General features: G+C 41.1%; 3 protein-coding genes across 6 annotated transcripts in view; all 3 read right to left on the bottom strand.

The window, feature by feature from the left end:
• LOC128424700 (butyrophilin subfamily 3 member A2) overlaps nucleotides 1-14,742 on the bottom strand; it is a 108,103-nt gene that overhangs the window by 16,318 nt on the left and 77,043 nt on the right. The gene's annotated exons all lie outside the window — the stretch shown is intronic.
• The window catches only part of LOC128424687 (butyrophilin-like protein 2), a 138,100-nt gene that overhangs the window by 74,574 nt on the left and 48,784 nt on the right, over nucleotides 1-14,742 (bottom strand). The window lies entirely within an intron of this gene.
• Nucleotides 46-14,049, bottom strand: LOC128424732 (butyrophilin subfamily 1 member A1). Its single transcript, XM_053411105.1, has 6 exons — nucleotides 13,659-14,049; nucleotides 12,722-13,054; nucleotides 3,553-3,792; nucleotides 2,640-2,768; nucleotides 1,969-2,013; nucleotides 46-1,543 (listed from the first exon to the last, which is right to left on the bottom strand). Exons 1-6 carry the CDS (start codon nucleotides 13,765-13,767, stop codon nucleotides 1,509-1,511), a joined length of 891 nt encoding a protein of 296 aa, XP_053267080.1. The 5' UTR covers nucleotides 13,768-14,049; the 3' UTR covers nucleotides 46-1,508.

Raw genomic sequence — 14,742 nt, 5'->3', positions numbered from 1 at the left:
AACATCAAGATTAAAATTTTTAGCAGCATTGATGAGGGTAAACATCTTGAAGGATAACTTCAACACGATATGTCAAGCAGTCCAGCTGCAATTATAGTCTTATGTTCAGCAACCAGCAGATCAGCAGATCCACCATCCAGATCAGATCCACTTTAGTCCACAGTCATTGTACATGCCGCTTATTAGGATCCATCATGAGCCGCCGCCGCGGTCCTGGTCCACCGCCCGTATCTGATGCCAACGCGACACAGGATCCGCCATCACCACTACGATCAGCCCACACGATATAGAATCCGCCAAACTGGATCCACCATTGCGACCTCTGATGCGTGATCCACAAACTGCAATCCATGGTGCGGCCACAGAGGCCCTGGATCTGCGGGTGATAAAGCAAAGGGACTCGGGGAAGGGGGATAGGGATGGAGAAGAGGAAGGAGAAGCTCCGTGTGTCATGAGCATTGTTGCCACAGTTACTTTGAAAAAGTAACTTAGTTACTTTACAGATTACTTGATTTTAAAAGTAACTAAGTAACCGCCGTACCCTGTCCCCTCCAACCGGTCCCCGCCTTCTGCACCGTCGACCGACATCGCCCCGCGGCCCAAGAAAAGGAAAGCTACACTGAGGCTCAAGGCTACGGTGTCCTGCCTCTCGAAAGTCACGTAATATGTGCGTGAGCCACTGAAACATTTCATTTCATTTAGCTGACGCTTTTATCCAAAGCGAGTTACAATAAGTGCATTCAACCCCGAGGGTACAGACCCAGAACGACAAGAATCATGAGTTTTTTTTTTTTTTTTTTATTCAAGGTAAAGTCGGAAGAGGTGCGTTTTTAGTTTTCGGCGGAAGATGTGTAAACTTTCAGATGTCCGGATGTCGATGGGGAGCTGGTTCCACAATTTAGGAGCCACGACTGAATCAGCATCAATTTTGATGAGTGACAGCTGTCCCTCGCATTGAGGGAGCAACGAGCCAATTAGCCGAAGCACAGCGGAGCGAACGTGCTGGGGTGTAACGTTTGACCAGGTCCTGGATGTAGACTGGACATGATCCGTTCACAGCATGGTCCACAAGTAGTAGTGTTTAGAACCATATGCGGGCAGCCACTGGTAATCAACCACCGATGCTGGTCATCGTCAGAATCGACGAACGGTGACATTTCCTCTGTCAGTAATCGTGGCAGACTGGACCTGATCCGTTCACAGCATGGTACACAAGTAGTAGTGTTTAGAACCATATGCGGGCAGCCACTGGTAATCAACCACCGACGCTGGTCATCGTCAGAATCGACGAACGGTGACATTTCCTCTGTCAGTAATCGTGGCACCAACATCTCATATCGAGACTTCTCTAGTCATGAGTCCGGAAGGAGCTCAAGGAGGTATAACACAAGCCAATTTTGGTTTGTGAATACAAACTTTTCAAATACAATATAATTCACACATATACAATCAAGTCTCCAAATTTGGGGGAAATACTCATGGATCAACCATTATTGCAGAAGTGTGGTCTATGTAGATCCGGATCCGTTACTCAGCCGATGACCTGCAGGAGAGAAAACAGATCCATGTCTCACATCAACCTCTGATTTGTACACAAATGATTCCCAACAGACAGATTCTATTTTCTCCATCATCTTTCACAGACAACTCGCTGCTGAACACAAACACAACTTGTGAAATCACTGAGTCACATTCAACGAGGTTCATCTCAAACGGCCCCTGAGCAGCAGGAGACGTGTCGTTAAGGTCAAACTACTCTTTATACAAAACTCTAATCTCATTGGTTCCATTGGTTTTATTTGTTTTCTAAGAATGTTTAAGCAACTTTACACTGATTCAAATTTTTTGTTAACGTGCACTTAAAACACGAATCGGTTATATTAATGCTGTGTCCAGTATAATTGAAAATCAGCAAAAAAAGCAAACAGAACGGAATCAAACGAGAACAAAACACTGGAACCACTGTACCGTTCAGTGGGAGAACTTCTGTTGATGATCCTTTCTGCTTTGCTTCTGAAAGAAGAAGCAAAATGTTATTGTTAAGTTTAAACAGAACAATCAAGGTTACACAAAACATCAGGTAACACTTACATGACACTACAACTCCTCTGAAACACAAGTTTACAACTCAACATTCAACACTATGATTTCGGCTATTTTGACAAAACAGAATTAAATATTTCGACAAGTAAGATCCAAACTAGATTTCCATTCATGTGTGTGGGGTTTGTCTATAATTCAGTTATATTATTAATATATTTAATTGCAGTTTCAGTCATGTTCAGTTTAAATCTGACTTGTCATAATTCATGATGACTACAAAATAGTCTCACTTAATTAAAGGGATCTTGTATTGAGGCAAATTAATTATATCTTGAACTTGAATTATGACAAGTTGTATTTGTAAAACCTATAGAAAGAGCACTTTCAAGTATTAATCATTAAATAATCTAAATAATCCTCAACAGATTAATCAACATAATATAAAGTAGTTGTTGGTTGCAGCCCTTCCTCAGATCTGAACATCTTGTCACTGGTTGAAGAGAGTTTCTGTCTCAATATGAAACAGACTAAAGTTTCTGTTCCCTTGTTTTGACACATTGTGAATTTATTGTTAAAATCACCAAAAAATAACTTACTTCTCCCCCAGTTCATGATGATCTTTACTAGAAATCCACCCAGAAGTGTAATTACCAGAGTTACTATTATAGTTATTATAACTATGAGCCAGCTGGAAGAAGTGGAGGACTTGTCCTCGAAGAGATTGTCTGAGGACAGAAGAAAATATACGGACAACATTACTACATTATGTGTTAATACATACACACGCATACATTTATATGTTTATACTATGGATGCCCAGATATGGAAATTCTTGGTCGATACAACTATCTAGCCAATACCGATGTTTGTTTATTTATTTTTTGTTGTTATTCATTCACCCTTTTGTGCCATCAGTTTTAAGAAACAATCTTTGGTTTAACTAAACTTTATTTAACGGAAACATATTATGCCCATTTGACCACAGTTGATATGGTTCCTTGGGGTCTTAATGAAATGTCTGTAACATATTTTGGTTCAAAACAGCCCTCCTCAGATTGACCTGTTTTTGTGCCAACAGTTACTCCCGCGCTTCCTTGCGGGTAAACGCCACACACACACACACACACACACACACACACACACACACACACACACACACACACACACACACACACACACACACACACACACACACACACACACACACACACACACACACACACACACACACACACACACACACACACACACACACACACACACAACTCGAGGCCTGCCGCACGACGAGGCTCCGGCGGCGTGGAGAGGAGGGCGACAGCTCCCCTAGCCGCGGCACGTGCCCAGCGGTTTTACCACAAATACCAATGACATCTGTGAAAGTCAAGTTTATTACAGATGCACCAATGTCAGTAAACGAGGCGAATATCGGCCGCTACCCATGTTCGGCCGATACATCGGTGCACCACTAGTTTATACAGTATATGTCTAAGTACATGTAAAGAATCTGACCTGGCACAAGGAGCTCACAGCGGTACATGTTGGTAGTGGTCTTCTTCACGGTGGTGAGGAGGAGGACATCAAAGCGGTGTCCTCTTGGAGAGACCTGTGGTTCCTCAGCAGGGACGACACTCCCATCACTCGTCTGCCACTCGACCTGAGGCTCTGGATGAGCACCTGGAACCAAACACTCCAGCAGCACCCCATCTCCTGTGACGTTACGTATCTTTACATATGGAGTTGTAGCTGCACCTGTAAACACATGAATATCTTATTAACCACTGCTACAACCAGAGGAATGTTATATTATAATGATTTATCATTTCTCTTACATAGAGAAACAGAAAGCCACACAGCTAGTCTTAACTACACACATCCTGTCAGTTTATTATTATCAGTTGATGTTCCTACATTTCCCCCCATGTATCTATCTATCCATCCATCTACCTCGAAGCGATTTTGTGTGGTACACGGCGCTCTGTCAAAATGTTTTAGTACGACTTTGGTCAACTACAAAGCCGCACCGCTTGCAGCATTACGGCTACCGTAGTCAGGAGCGTCGCGGAGTAATACATACTGAGCTTCACCATAATATTACAGTGTGTGTGTATAAGGACATGCCATCATTCCGAGTGGATTAACTAAAGAACTCCAACCGCTAGATATTGGTGTCAACAGGGCCTTCAGAGCTAAACTGCGAGCTGTGTGGGAGCAGTGGATGACAGAAGGCGAACACACATTCACCAAGACAGGGAGAGAGCGCCGGGCGACTTACGCTACTATCTGCCTGACAGGTAGCCGCTAGCTCCGAGGCTAGCCGCTGACAGGTAGCTGCTAGCTCGAGTAACATTTAACATGTCTAGAGTACTAAAAAACAAACAAACAAACACACATCCATACAGTTTTTGTCCTTAAATCCAATGTGCAGTTTCCAAGTATCGATACAAATCGATTATGTACCATTTCGATTTTGAATCGATATGTCGTCCGGAATGCCGATTTGCTGAGCACAGATGGATTCAGTTGGATCGCAGGAATAAAAAAAATCGATTAATCGATTTAGTGGATGAATCATTACACCCCTAAACATCACCTTTTGTGCTGCCACTACACAGAATGGGGTCCTCCTCCGTCACGCCCATATGGGTCCTTACAACACAACTCACATTCTCACATCTTTGTGCCGATTACACAACATCGTCACAGCAGTAAATCACATGCACCAGATGCAATACATTGTCATCTGGGACAATGGGTCATTCCACCGCTCTGCTCTGGTCCAGAACTGGTTTCAATACCATCCACAGTTTACAGTACCATACCTCCCACCATACTCTCTTTCTCTAAACCCAATCAAAGAGTTTTTCTCTGCATGGCGGTGGAGGGTTTATGATCTCCAGCCCCAGGCTCAGGTTCCCCTCATTGAAACTGTACTGGATACAGAATGTTCTGCTTGTCTAATATTTGCTGAGATTACAGTTTTATGCACACTCATGTAGCAGCATGAAAACTGGGACATGTTTTGTTGTGATTCTCCATGTTGACATGTTGACAGATTTGGGGATATGGAGAGAAATAAATTCTATTTTCATGAGTCTGCAGTATTGGACTTGTGTAGTGTTAGGTCATATGAAGCGTGTGTGTTTCATTTGGTAAAAAAATATGGTTTTGCTAAATTAGTGTATAGTTTTTACAAGAGTGTTTCATTTTGCAAAGGATCTGAGGTGTTCTGCTGATTGTGTGTAGTATTCTGAAACACCGGGCCCTGTTTTGAAAATCGTGCTTAAGCAATCGAAAAAACCTGTAAGAGGAGACTATTAGCTCTGCGTGTAACTCAGATACTATTTTACCATAAGGAGCTGTTTGATTTTACATACCTATACAAGGTACTGCAGGGGCCTGAATGGCCATTACTCGAAAACTTTCCCTTTCTGTGTCTATTTTACTTTCTTTTTATTCTTTCTTTCACTATTCCTTATCTTAGCACACCCTAAGCATAGTCAATCTTATCTCGACTGTGCACCATTGCTGCTTGCCCTTAGTGACTAGGTCCCACCGGACTGTTGTTGATGTTAGTTAACAGCAGTCACAACTGTTGTGCTCCCCTTGTTCTGATCCCACTTTTCCCATGGGATCCTATGTTGGATATAAGTGCAACAAGGTCATTTTCTATTTTTCTTAAATATCTTTGTTTAACCCACCCCTCTTTTTTTCATTATGTTGTACAAGTCCTCACACCCCATATAACGGGATACATGGCTCATATGCTCACTGCTTACTTCCACTTCCCATTTCCCTGCAGAAACTCTCAAAATATCCAAATAACATATAATTCGTAATGTACCTGCTAAAAGTGAAAAGTTATAATGTCAAAGGTCTCCATAGCCCTGTTAAGAGAAAGAAAATTCTGCATCAGATGAAACAAGCCAACTGTCACATTGCATTCCTACAGGAAATCCATTTATCTGATGCAGAACATGAAAAGTTGAAAAGATCCTGGGCAGATAAAGTATATTACTCTTCACACCGGTCAGGGAGAAAAAGGGAGTATCCATACTGATACACAGACAAATTAATTTCACACAAACACTAGTACATAAAGATACAGAGGGGAGATATATTATAGTTATAGTTGAATTGATGGCATAGAAGTGTCCCTCATAAATGTATTTGCACCTAATGAAGACGAGCCCGGCTTTATCAGGACATTGTTCAATAAGATTTTACAATATAGTTCAGGATTACTATTGATGGGAGGAGATCTGAATTGCGTAATGTCGCAATCAATCGACCGACAACCTGCCTCTAAAGATCCACTCTCTAGAATGAGTAGAATGCTCAAATACCAATCCCTTGAAGCAGGCCTAGTAGATGTATGGAGAAGCAGGTTTCCGGATTTTCACCTTCTATTCAAGCAGACATGCATCATACTCAAGGATTGATTACTTCTTTACCACTAAAGCAGAGCTACATAGGATAGTGGGCATTGAGATCCTTCCTATAATGATATCTGATCACGCAGCTGTGGCATTAAAATGGGACATAGGCAAAATACCAACATCTAAACAATGGAGACTTAATGCATCTCTCCTTAATGATAAAGAATTCACCTCCTTTGTCACAGCAGAACTCAAGGAATACTTGGATAATAATACCTCGGCTGAAACGACTCCTCTTATATTGTGGGACTGTGCCAAAGCGTACATCAGAGGCCGTATTTTCTAATTTACATGTGCTAGGAGAAGATGTAAGGAGGCTAAACAGAGAATTGGAAGATAAAATAAAAGATTTAGAGAATAAACATAAACAATCAGCATCAACCAGTCTCCCAAATAACCTAAACGCAACCCGAGAGAACTCAACACCCTACTATCGGATCAAATTGAGCGAAGTTTAAGATTCACAAACCAAAGAAACTATGAACACGGTAACAAGGCAAGCAGATTATTAGCATTTAGATTAAGCAATCATCTAATACAGTACAGAAAATAAAATCAAAAGAAACGTTTGTTACAAAACCAGATAAAATAGCAGAATCCTTTGCTGACATCTATGAATCTTTATACAAAAATACAGATACCTGCTCTGATGATGCAAAACTTACTGAGTTCCTAAACCCTATAAAATTAACTGAACTTACAGAACCAGCAGCCAAGGAATTAGATGAGCCTATTGAGGAATGGGAGATCAAGCAAGTGATCTAAACGCTCAAAAATAATAAAAGCCCAGGACCAGACGGATATATTAATGAATTTTATAGAACCTTTAAGGATATTTTATCACCACTGTTGGTAAAAGCATACCATCATGCATTAGAATCTAAAACTATGGCACCATCTTGGAAAGAGGCCACTATAGTGGTAATTCATAAAGAAGGCAAAGACCCCACAGAGTGCCACTCCTATAGAACGATATTGCTGCTGAATGGGGACCTGCGCATCTTAACAGCAATCCTAGCAAGAAGAGTTAATCACATAATCACTGAAATTATCCACCCAGATCAGACGGGATTCATCACTGGAAGATACTATGGCGATAACTTACGACGCTTATTAAACATTATATCCAATCAAAAAGAAGAGCAATCAGAATCATTGATTTTGTCCCTAGATGCTCAAAAAGCATTTGACAGAGTATCATGGCAATATTTATTCCAAACACTAAAACGATTAAAATTTGGCCCCAACTTCCTCAATTGGATACAAACATTATAAATTCATCACCACAGGCAGCTGTTAAAGTTAATGGATATAGATCACAAAGATTCACACTGGAACGCGGCTGCAGACAAGGCTGCCCTTTATCACCCCTGCTGTTTGCAATTAGTATGGAACCCCTGGCCCAGCTCATCCGAGATGATAACAAAATAAAAGGAACTGTAATACATACAGAAGAGCATAAAATATCCCTTTACGCTGATGATTTATTATTATATCTGACGCAACCTGCATCAACTATACCACATCTAAAAGGAGCTCATATCACAGTATGGATACTACTCAGGATACAAGGTAAATGTGGAAAAAACAGAGGCTATGGATGTCAATGGTAACATCTCAAGAATTGTAAAATTCCAAAGTGGATTTAAGTGGCCAAAAGACGGTATAAAATACCTTGGCATATACATCCCCCCATCCTTACAGAACTTATACGAGGCCAATTATAGTAAAATAATTCGATGCATTAACAGTGACCTGGAACGTTGGTCTACGCTCCCTCTATCCCTGCTCGGCCATGTTGAAAGTATTCGCATGAATGTTCTGCCCAGAATTCTCTGCTTATTTCAGATGCTACCTATAGAAATTCCAAAATCCGTTTTTGATAACCTGGATAAAATCATTTCCAAATTTATCTGGCAAAAAAAGTGTCCTGGAATTAGACTTAAAACCTTAAAATATTACTTCTGGGCAGCACAAATTAATCCCTTGATAGCGTGGATTCAGAATAGCACGTACACTCGCTGGCTTAATATTGAGAAAAACCTATGCCCAGAGCCCTCACAAAACTTGCCTTTTTTTCTCTCTCAGACCATAACACATTCTCCCACATGCTTTTTTGAGACTTCATGTATGATTTTAAAAAGTTTAGCCGGGCTTGGATGTTTTTCTTGGTAAGAAAAGGCCCTCCCCCATAGCACAAACACATGAAGAATACGGAAGATTGTTGTCACATGTAGTTCACAGCCAGACCTTGCCAGATATTCCTGCAGCTCCTTTAATGTTGCTGACGCCTCGCTGACCAGTTTTCTTGTTGTCTTTTCATAAATTTTGGAGGGATGTCCAGTACTTGGCAATGTCACTGTTGTACCATATTGTCTCCACTTGATGATGGCTGTCTTCACTGTGTATCATGATATATCTAATGCCTTGGAAATTATTTTGTACCCTTCTCCTGACTGATACCTTTCAACAATGAGATCCCTCTGATGATTTGGAAGCTCTCTGCGGATCATGGCTCTTGCTGTAAGATGCAACTAAGGGAGTGTCAGGAAAATCCTCCTAGAACAGTTGAACTTTATTTGGGATTAATCAGAGTCACTGTAAATTATGGCAGGTGTGAACTCACTACTATTTAACATGAGTTTGAATGTGATTGGTTAATTTTGAATACAGCCACATCCCCAGTTATAAGAGGGTGTGCACACTTATGCAACCACATTATTTTAGTTTACCCCCTAAAAGATTTCAGTTTGTTTTATCAATCGAATTGTTCACATTAAAGGTGGAAAAAGGTCAGACAGGATTCTTTGTCTCATTTGTTTACATCACAAAAACCTTGCATTTCAACAGGGGTGTGTAGACATTTTATATCCACTGTATATTCTGGCTCTGCCCTACGGTAATCACATACTGGAGAGAAGTCTTTGATGCCCTCAAAGAGATATTCCAACAGGACATCCCACAAGACCCCACAGTTGGGAGGGCCAAAGAATACCTGCTAAACATACTACTCACAGCAGCTTTGAAGTGTATAACCATCAAATGGTTAAAACCAGACCCACCCACATACAATATATGGATCCAAAAAGTATGGGACATCTACCAAATGGAGCAAATCACATATTCATTAAGGCTCCAAAAGTCTATCTTTACTAAACGATGGGGTCCTGTCTCTGCGTTAATAATACAATGAGGGTTACTAATTAATCTCACTCTGGGCCTCTGATCGAGCGGTTATCTACCAACTCTCCCTATTCACATACATTATACACCATCCTCTCTGAAAAGCATAAATAGCACCTATGATACTACATTCTGGAGTGGACAATTACTATTTCTTTATCCCTGGTTTTATTTTCATTTTGCTTGTTTTTCTTTCCTTTATGTATGTATGTAATCAATCATTTATTCTTATTGTTATCCCCCCTCTTTTTCTCTTGGAGTGAGCACTGTTTGATGTTCGTTGTTTTTTCTATTCATTGCACACTGTACTTGAATACTATGTATAACGATATTGTAATCAGTTGAAAAATGGACAAAGAAAGTAACTGTCTGAAATGCATATTGTTTTGTTGAAGACTAAAGAAAAAATAAGTAAAAAAAAAAAAATCCAAGCAAAGCTTGAGTCAGTGCACTTTGAGTAAAGTGATCAAACTGAGCTGTTCTCCTCCACCCCCCCACCCCCCCGCATTCTGTGAGAATTGGGGGGGGGGGGGGGGGAATAGGAATCAATGGGATAGAGATCTCTCACCCTCGATTTGTCCTAATCTGTTTTTGAAGGTAATTTCTGAAAGACAAAAATGAAACATTCTTTGAATGTTGCAAGTTCTGGTCCAGGTTCTGATCCAGGCTCTGATCCAGGCCCCTATAGACTACTGCCCCCCCCCCCCCCTCCTGATAGGTCTACCTGCTGCTGCCATCCGACCTCTGCAGCTCATCCAGAAACCAGCAGCTCCGCTGGTCTTTAACCTAACTTCATTCACACTCCTCCGCTTCCTTCACTGGTTCCCAGTGGCTGCCCGCATCCTTTTCAAAACAATAGTACTTGTGTAACAGAGTTAAGAATGTACTGTATTTATTTTTATGTTTAATTTGTATTTGTGAATTTTATTTTGTTATTATTTTATTTTGTTAACGTTACCTGCGGAAGTGATGTTGCTGTGCACCACCTTTTGTGCTCCCCGAAGTTCTGACTTCCTGTCGGCTCTTCCTTCCCTCAGTGCAATTTTGTTACACTAAGGGTAGGTCACCTGTTGAAATGCTCCGTGCTGTTTTATCGTTTTCTTTGATAAATGACCGGTGTAAATTTCATGTTGAATATATAAGTACATTGCGCTGTTGTTTTGAGTGTTTATATGTTTTGGTAATGCAGTAAATTAACGTAATTAAAACGTCCACGGAGATGCATTTTATGTATTGCGGCCGCCATTTTGTTTTCGCGCCAATTATTTTGGCAGCCTTTAATGTAAATTTATTCTATTTTGTAGACTTTTGAGTGGAGCAAAAAGGTTTCTGTTGGTTTCTGCAGGTATGTGGGTTTCGTTTTTGATTTAATAACTGTTTAACAATGTGTTACTGTTGTGTGTAGTTTTTATGTAATAGATAAGGTTGTGTACAGTGTGTTTTATATACTAGAAGAAAAGTAGGAGAGTGCAATTTTGTTACACTGAGGACTTTTGAGTGGAGCAAAAAGGTTTCTGTTGGTTTCTGCAGGCGTATGCAGGTGAATAAAGAACCTCAAAACCAAGTCCTGAATCTCATGTTTACATCCGTTACACTTGGTACCATGCTGTGAACGGATCGGGTCCAGTCTACATCCAGGGCATGTTCAAAACTCACAGCTCAGCCCCTCCACTCTGCATCGGCCAATCAACACAGTCCCGACTGTTTGCTGCCTGGCTCCTGTCGTGGCAATTTCTACAATCCCACTACCAACGAGGGAAGGAGGCACAAATTTCTCTTACAGTATTCTCACCTTTAATGCTCGAACATGGTGCATACCACAGACTTCAGTTTGTAATATGCACCCAGAGGAGAAACAGTCATTTGTTTTTTTACATTTGTCTAACCCGTCCAATTCTGGATGAGGTTGTTAAACCGTCAATGGATGAGATTTTCTGATCACCTGAATACAAACAATGCCTAGTAGAGGCATCAGGTAATTTCATTCAGTAGCATATAAAATCAGCATAATTAGGTTACCGTGTTTAGACTAATCAGTTTACTGTGCCTGGAGTAATCAGGAAAAGGTGTTTTGACTAATCACGTTACAGTGTCTAGACCAGGGCTCTTCAATAGGCGGCCCAAGGGCCGAATCCGGCCCCCGAGCTGCTTTGGACTGGCTCTCGGAGTGTGCTCGAAAAGTGCTTGAATTTTTATTTTTTTATAAATACAAAAAAAAATTTTAACTAACAATTTAGTAGCACTTTAATGGCACTTACTCATAGCACTTTGTAGTTTTGCTTTATTTTGAACCGGGCCGTGGGTCATTTGGTACCAGGTCCAGAAAGAATAAATAACTTACATTATATCTGTTTTATTTATAATCTGATTCTGATTCTAGTCGTATATCTTTATATTTTGTCGTATTTATCTGCCACATACACAGCCCCTCTAGCGACATCGGTTGAATTTTTTATTAATTAAGGAATTAATTTGTAATTTTAAATAAATTGTAAATACGCAGCCTCAAATTAATTATTGTACAGCTATGTACAATGAAGTGCATGTTTTTGTTAGTTAATTGCATTTCTCCAATTGTCTGTTAATATGGCTTGGTTATTGCTCACTTGGTTAGATTTTTGAATCCTTGGGCATATGCGTCCTCTTGGGCATATGTTGTAAAGCTTTTATAAAATATATTGACTCCTTCAGTTGTAATTTCTTGTTAGTGTGATCACTCATATCCTCAGGCCCCTGACTTTGCCTCAGTTTCAAGAGCCGGCCCAGCTCCAAACTAATTGAAGAGCCCTGGTCTAGACTAATCAGGCCAACATTCATTCAGTAGAACAGGAAACAGCATGATCAAGGTTACATTGTTAGAGATTCAATCATGATCAATCAAAGGGGAAATAAACATGATTATATTATGGTCATATGTTACATTTCCCTTACACTCCTAAACGGGGAGAACGAGCTCCCCAACGACATCAGGACAGGAAGTCAACAATGCAGATGCTGAGTATGAAGCAGGAGCAGAAACTTACACACAGCTTCTTTAACTGAGTTATGAACGTACTCACCAACAACCAGCTCAATCCTGTAAGTTTGCTCGGGCTCAAGATGAGGAAAGATGCAGGTGTAGTTCCCACTGTCAGTAATCCTGGTGTCTCTGAGGAGTATGGAGGCCTTTCCGTGCTTCAGCTCTTCAGCAAAATGAGAAACTCGTCCTTTAAAATCCTGATCCTGATCCGCTCGGCCGTTTCCGAAGTAGTTGCTGTTATCGAACAGGAACACCTCCTTGTTATTTCTCTTCCAGTCGAACACTGTTTCTTCAATGTTCACGTTGGGTCGTGGAGAGCAGGGCAGGATGACATCATTTCCTTCTGTCACAAACAGTTTGTTGACATCTGGTCCTGAAGGAGGAAAGAGAAGAAAAGATCAACGTTACACAACAAGACATCAGTTCATGATGACATGTCACTGCAGCTTCATCAATCAACAAGGGCGGGTCTAGGTGAGTGTGTGTGTGTGTGTGTCTCATCTTCGTGTTGTTAGAAGTTCCAGGGTTCAGAGTTCACAGTGTTGGAGCTGTGTCAGTCGAAGGAGAAAATAAAGTTCCCTGTGTAACTATGACAACTATGACAACTCATAATAATAATAATCATAAAACTATTATTATTTTCACAAACAATGTGGTGTGATGATACAGGGAATGGAGGACGCTTCAGAATCAGTCAGAGTCAGAATCACCTTCAGACACAACCACTCAGTTGTGGGGCTGATTATAGATGTGAGAGAAATCACAACACGAGAATCAATGCGCTGTGGTTCACATAAAAACGTGTGACGTAGAGACGAGTCCCTGTAGAGACCATAGATATATCTACTATGGGTGTGTGCGGGTTGTAGTGAACGAGGGCGTGGTTAGTATGAAGGAAAGTTCCAGTTACTTCCTGTCATGTTTGTTAGCTTAGCTAGCCCCATTAGCCTCCCGTGTTAGCTTGACTGTTGTCTTACCTTGTCTGTCTCTTAGAACTGATCCAGCTGCAGCACGCGTGAAGGTAAAGAGAATCCAACAAGTTGAAATGAACCAGAACATCGTAAACATGGACGAGGGACGGTTCATAGTGAAGAGATGGATGATGCTAACTGACACTAACTGACACTAACTGACACTAACTGCTGCTCCCTACGAGCTGTGGAACTTTAAAAAAATAACCTGAACCAAATAAACTCGATCCGTTAGTGGAGATTCTGACAAATCACTAGAGAAACGTGATCAGGAGGAATTCAAAGAAACTTCCTGCTTCTCTTCTTCTATAAGAACCTGTTCTGTCTGGAGTCTGTAATGGAGTCCTCTCTCAAGCCGCAGCATGTATACCTGGCGGGGGAGGAGCGAAGGAAAGTGCCAGCCCCTATTGCTCAACAGGGTGAGAAAGTTTTTCCACTCACATAAAGAGCTGCCAACTCTCACGCTGTTGCATGTTTTCACACACACTCACGGCACACACCCAATTTCTGGGCCGAGACACATTCGTTCCTTTTCAAACTCCACGACAATAAATGCCGCTAAGGAGCGCATCTGTAATCCTATTCGCTGCGTAGACATCCAGTATAAAAGTATAGTAGTCCCGAAGGAGACAGAAGAAGAGTTATGCCGGGTTCACACCGGACGCTGAAGCGCCGCGGCTGCCTCGCGCCGTGAAGCGATCATTTCGGCGTCGAGTCTATTTTTTCCGCTTGACGCGAGCGTTTCGGACAGAAAACACACTGAAAAATGATTTAAACGATATTTTATATGATATAAATGATCAAATATGCATCCCATACTTTGTATTCACCTTCTGTTGTCTTAGAGTTTTAATTTTACCAATTTACCAATGACATTATTAAATGTCCCCCTATGCCCATCCACTACAGCCACACAAGCAGTCATAAAAATAAAAAGAGGGGGGGGCTCCGTATTCTCCACATAGGCTTGAGTGGAGAATACGTCATTTACCCTCGACACCCGACATTTAACGAACGGAGCAAACAGCGGAGAAGTTCTTCAACATGGATGAAATTAAATTAATAATTGAAGTGGAGAAGTACAGTGAGT

The sequence above is a fragment of the Pleuronectes platessa genome, chromosome 2, assembly GCF_947347685.1.
Source record: "Pleuronectes platessa chromosome 2, fPlePla1.1, whole genome shotgun sequence".
In the NCBI taxonomy this organism is placed as follows: domain Eukaryota; kingdom Metazoa; phylum Chordata; class Actinopteri; order Pleuronectiformes; family Pleuronectidae; genus Pleuronectes; species Pleuronectes platessa.
Note: the sequence above shows the minus strand (reverse complement) of the source record. Positions and strands in the feature narration are given on the sequence as shown.

Bases quoted from the DNA above. Each gene is read 5' to 3' on its own strand.
- LOC128424732 (XM_053411105.1), bottom strand. From the start codon at position 13,767: ATGAACCGTCCCTCGTCCATGTTTACGATGTTCTGGTTCATTTCAACT. The intron at 2,014-2,639 runs GTAAGTTATTTT...TTCTTCTTTCAG, and splicing joins CATCATGAACTGGGGGAGAA to AAGCAAAGCAGAAAGGATCA. The intron at 1,544-1,968 runs GTACAGTGGTTC...TCTCTCCTGCAG, and splicing joins AGAAGTTCTCCCACTGAACG to GTCATCGGCTGAGTAACGGA.